At 41.4% G+C, this 5,773-nt stretch overlaps 1 protein-coding gene across 1 annotated transcript; it reads right to left on the reverse strand.

The window, feature by feature from the left end:
* Positions 1–2,149: 2,149 nt before the first annotated feature.
* On the reverse strand, positions 2,150–5,773 carry LOC121949118 (olfactory receptor 6N1-like). Its single transcript, XM_088083863.1, has 2 exons — positions 5,045–5,773; positions 2,150–3,106 (listed from the first exon to the last, which is right to left on the reverse strand). Exons 1-2 carry the CDS (start codon positions 5,771–5,773, stop codon positions 2,150–2,152), a joined length of 1,686 nt encoding a protein of 561 aa, XP_087939989.1.

Below are 5,773 nucleotides of genomic sequence, written 5' to 3' on the forward strand. Positions count from 1 at the left end.
CGTGCGCGTGCGCGTGCACGTGTGTGGTCTGCAAATTTTGAGGCCGTAGTTGATGGTGGCATTTTCCTGATTGTCGCAAATTTACACTATTTAACCTGCCGGATCAGTGAAGACTGGTAATAATAATACAACAGCTCTATATATATATATAGTGAGGTGAAATATTACCTTTCTTTGGTGTAATGTGTTTCATTCTTTTTTCCTTGGGTACGTTAAAGTGAGGGGACTCTAGCTGAAGAGTCTGTTTGGGTGAATCAGTTCCCAGTCCTGCTCTCCAGAGTGGCTTTGTTTTCGTAATTGCTCTCAGAGGAGAGTGGCGTTAATGACCTGTTGACCACTTCTAACATAATTACTGCATGTATTCGGTTACTTTATTAGCACTCATAATTATTTGGTTCTTTTTCAAAGCTTTTGATGTCGGATAAAGTCACTACTAAATATAAATATCAGCAATATCAGACATTAAAACATGACATTCTGAAACATTTAAAATGTCCTTTTTATATTAACAAAGCATCAATGCATTTCTTCAGCAGACCATCCCATGAGTTTAGCACACACTGTCCATGTGGATGATAATTAGCTGGCTGTAGCTGTCCTTGTTCCCTGAGGCCTGTTGTTTTCCACTGATGCTCATGAGGGAGGTCACAGTAATGATACCCATTACAGCAGCCTCTCATCAGCTATGGTAACGATATGCAGCTCGGTCTGGAGATTATATCTCTCGTATTCATCATTGTGATTGTAAGCTGTTGTCCATTCATACCCCTGAGGCATAAGACTTGCACACACGCACACATTCACACATTTACGCATTCACGCATGCACACAGACACACACACACACACACACACCAAAACAATATTTTCAATCAGTTTTAGGGCATATCAACTTTATACTTAAATGCCTTTTGAACTAAAGGTCTGAATAACAACCAGAGGTCAGGGCCATGGAGAACAGTCTTCAAATGGGAAAACATGAAAAAGTCTTAAAAGGCATTCAATTAATTAATATTAGACATTTGGGCAACATTTGGGCAACATGGTCCTTAACTCAGAGTATCTGATGTTGTTTCATGTTGTGTTTTCCTTCCATTTTGGTTATTGTAAAATTGGTCTAAAACTTGATCCTGAGTGGCATCAAAAAAGTCGCAACAAGTCTTAATATAACTTGCCTTAAGCTGTAGGAACCTGTGTACTGAAAGGTGTTGAAGTTACTTTGTCTACCTTTTGTTTTTTGCAAAAAAGGAAACATGACTTACAGTGTTTAAGCTTGTAAAGCAGCGCTTTAAGCTAATAATGGATAATGTAATAAAAACACAAAATATCTTTAGGTCTATGTGTACAGAAGCCCTAATTTCGATACTAAAGGTTACCAAAATACCAGATAAAAGCTTCATGCTCATTTGATTTGATTTGTTGAAATAGAGAAAGATGGCAAGTAAATATGAACATTTCATCAAAAGGCCAAAACTATCAGGTGTCAGAATTTAGACGGGGTTCAAAGATGACGTATCTCAATCCAATTTTATTTAGTTTGCTTTTTACAAATATAGAGAACCAACATCAGATAATCTTAGTCTTAATTATTCATAGTCTTAATTATTGCACATGACCCACTTTATTCATATTTTTGACAGTGGTAAAATAAATGAATACATAGATACATCACACACATTGACTGCTTTATTGTACCTTTATTATCATTATTTTTAAACCAATACACAATGAAAGTGGATTTAGTTATGTGTTGTACTCAAAGGGTTTGAATTTATACTTGCTCGAGCTAGGGTATGCACATGCTGTAAAGACTATTGATAGAGTCTGATTTTCAGGCTCAAGGATGGTCAGATTTCAGCTGAAGAGAAAGTGTTTTGTTTGGTCAGAGAACAATATGAGACCAGACTAGTCAGAGCTGGAGTATTTTGATGGAGTTTGAAAACCTGTGACCTTTATTAGTGATTGTTTTTAATAGCCCCAAAGAATTATTCATTCAGGTGCTCGCATACCTCATGTATTGCTTCATGCATTTGTTGTGTGAAATATGCATGTTTGATAATTAAATGTACAGAAAGAATGACAGAAACTGCTTACTTAGTCCGTACAAAGACCACAGACAAGTGTGGTGGCCATTATGCGAATTCTAAAAATCATGCCCTGAGTCTCAACCTAATTCTCTGCATTACCAACATACACAGAGCTCCTACTCTCTTTCGAATTTTGGTCAGGATCAGTCCATAGATAATTGGGTTGAGAATAGGGGGCATCACAAGAAAATGTAGGGCCATGAAGTTCCTTAAACTCCGTGGCATAGATGCTGTTCCATACCTCGAGTACATAGTATCAAAAAGCAAAGCAGCAGTGACATTAAGCAGACATAACAAATGTGGCACACATGTCTGCATAAACTTTCTCCTGCCCTCTCTGGATGACAAAGATGACATTACCAACTGCACATAAGAGCATGCAATCAAGAGGACATGCGCACAGTAGAAAGCAATGACAACTAACCCAACAATGCTATTTGCTCTCGTTGTGCCACAGGCAAGCTTAACAATTGCCCAGTTCTCACAATAGAGTTTATCTATGCGGGAGCCACATAATTTGAGAGTTGATGTCAAAGATACAACCATAACCTGACAGCAGAGCGGTACAACCCAGGACAAACTTATTAACACAGCAGTCTTTCGCACAGACATCACGGAGTGATACTCCAGGGGTCGACATATGGCCACATATCTGTCATAGGCCATAAGAGCTAAAATAGAGAAATCACCTGTTGCATAAGAGTATATAACAAAGACTTGCACAAAGCATGCTGCATATGATATTACTTGAATATCTGACAGCAAATCAAAGACAAATTTAGGATAAAAGGCTACAGTCCCATAAAGTCCATTTATGCACAAAGAACACAAAAAAGCATACATGGGTTCATGTAAGTTTTGATCCAAGATTATAGTTAAAACAAGAGACACATTTACCACCACAATTAGGATATAACATAGTAAAGTGAGAGAGAAAAGTATAACTCTGTAGTTGACTGTAACACCAAAGCCAGACAGTGTAAATAAAACTACACTAGATATATTCATTTTGCAGTAATTCTAGAAAATCAAAACTGTCAAAAATATGAACAGTATTTAGAGGACAAGATGCAGTGCTCTAAAAAGTTGAAACAATTAGTGTTAGTCCGGAACATCTTCTGTGTATGTTGGACATTACATGTCCAAATGTATCACTGTTACACAGTGTTAGTGGTGGACATTTATGGAGGGATGTTAAGGGGGCTTCTTCCCTCCATTTCCACTGCAGGCATGTCATTGGCTGTGGCAGCTTAGGAAAAAAAAAAGAGAGAGAAAGAATCAGTACACTGTGTTATATTGTTGAATATTGTCTTGATTTTAATGTAATGAAGAAAAAATTGTTTACAAATGTGAGTATTGTTCATAACTTAAAATTTTAGACCTTTTATTTAGAATAATTAATGCACAACAACATAAATACAAGGCTGAAACGATTTAAAGAAAAAATCTCTGATCTCTCTCTGAACCCACCACATTACTAAAAGTACGGTTGCGCTGAAAGATCAGCACACAGCAACCACACACAAAACAAGCGTCAAGATATGTCTTCACCAACTTGACAAAAAAATTGTGTATTTATTAATATTAGTTGCAATCCTTTCTCAAATGCCTTCCTTTATCAAACGTATATGCATTGTTTTTATTTTGCTTTTATTTGTGGTGGCAGCTTGGGGTTCAGCCAATACTAACCCCAGTGCTGGGATCTAAACCACCCCGACTCTCTTCTACGCCAGCAGTGGTTCTATTGCTGGGTCCAGACCTGGCAACCAGCCCACTATGACCCCATGCACTAGATTTGAACAGGCTAAATTTTGTTGCTACAGTATTCTGATGTGGTCTGTGGCCAGCAGTGTGTATGCTAATGTGTCCTTTGCAAAACTGAAGGACTGCCTGTTATATGTCATCAGAAATATGTACACTTCTGCGCGCCAAAAGCTTCATAATGAAGTGTGAAAAGACAACAAGAGGCTACAGCTGGCAAAATGGATCTCTGTTAATGAGGTAAACACAAAATACGCTCTTTGATTTCCATTTGGGCCTGAAAGTCTTCCTCTTCACAGGAAGTGCACTTTTCGTCTTGTTTTAAAATTTTGTAGACAAGGCACAAGGGGTGTATTGTAACCCTAGGTCTAATAGCACCGGCAGAGCCCTCTACTGGACCCTTTGGATAATACTCCTCAAATCATGAGCACGCATTCGCAAGAAAAGCATAACCGTAGCCGCCCAATCAGGACGTGCTTCCCTGAATATGTGCATACCCCACAGTATATACGTTGGCAGTTTCCTGTCCTCAGATATCCAAACACATCCTCTTCAGTGAGCGGTGAGGAGCGACAGGACCTCTAGGTAGAGCGCTCCACTTGTTCTGATAGAAATTAGGTCACAGTATTGTAATCTTTGTTCTATCACACACAGGCTCGGTCTTCTAGCTCTAGAGCTAATCAAAGTCAAAGTCTAAGTCAGCTTTATTGTCAATTCTGCAGTATGTACAAGACAAACAGAGGATTGAAATTACGTTACTCTCAACTCTCTGTGACAGAGAGTAGACATAAATATATATATATATATTTAAAAAGAGATAAATAAAACTGTACAATTCAAACAATGACATTAAAAATAGACAAGGCAAAGTTATAGTAGTGCAAATGTATATGGTAGTGCAAGAAGAAAGAAATTAGGTCATCGGCTGGTGGTGATTAAAGTGTCTGTGTGTTGTTCTGAGGGGAAGAGTTCACTTCGGTGAGAGTTTTTTAGAGTCCATGGTGCATACGTGTGTGTGTGTGGGGGGGGGCACAGCAGGGGGGAAACATTTCAGAGTCCAGGGTGTGTGTGTGTGTGCGTGCGTGTGTGAGTGTGTGTGTGTGAGTAGGGGTGGGGTGGGGCAGCAGGGAGTTGTAGTCCAGGTGGTGCGTGTGTATGGAGGGTGGGCAGAGCAGGGATAGAGTTCAGCATCCTGACAGCCTGGTGGACAAAGCTGTCCCGCAGTCTGCTGGTCCTGGCCCGCAGGCTCTGCAGTCTCCTCCCTGATGGCAGCAGGCTGAAGAGGCTGTGTGACGGGTGGGTGGGGTCACTCACAATGCCAAGGGCTATGCGGGTGAGACGAGAGGTGTAGAGGTCTTGGAGGGAGGGGAGAGAACCACCGACGATCTTCTCAGCTGCTCTCACAATGCGCTGGAGGTTCTTCCTGCAAGACGTGGAGCAGGCGCTGTACCACACGGTGATGCTGCTGGTCAGGACGCTCTCGATGGTGCCTCTGTAGAAGGTGTGCATGATGGGGGCCGGGGCTCTAGCTTTCCTCAGTTTGCGGAGGAAGTAGAGACGCTGGTTCGCTTTCTTGGCCAGGGATGTGGTGTTGGTGGTCCAGGAGAGGTCCTCGGTGATGTGCACAGCCAGGAATTTGGTGCTGCTCACCCTCTCCACCGTGGCACCATTGATGGTAAGAGGAGCGTGCTGGGGGCGTTTTCTCCTGAAGTCCACAACAATCTCCTTCGTCTTCTCCACGTTCAGAGAGAGATTGTTGTGTTCACACCACAAGGTCAGGCGGCTCACCTCGCTCCTGTAGTCCGTCTTGTCGTCATTGCTGATGAGACCCACCACAGTTGTGTCATCGGCGAACTTGACGAGGAGGTTGGAGCTGTGCGACGGTGTGCAGTCGTGGGTCAGCAGAGTGAAGAGGAGGGGGCTCAT

This window comes from Plectropomus leopardus, chromosome 10, assembly GCF_026936395.1.
Source record: "Plectropomus leopardus strain MGB_pleo_1.0 chromosome 10, ASM2693639v1, whole genome shotgun sequence".
In the NCBI taxonomy this organism is placed as follows: Eukaryota; Metazoa; Chordata; class Actinopteri; order Perciformes; family Serranidae; genus Plectropomus; species Plectropomus leopardus.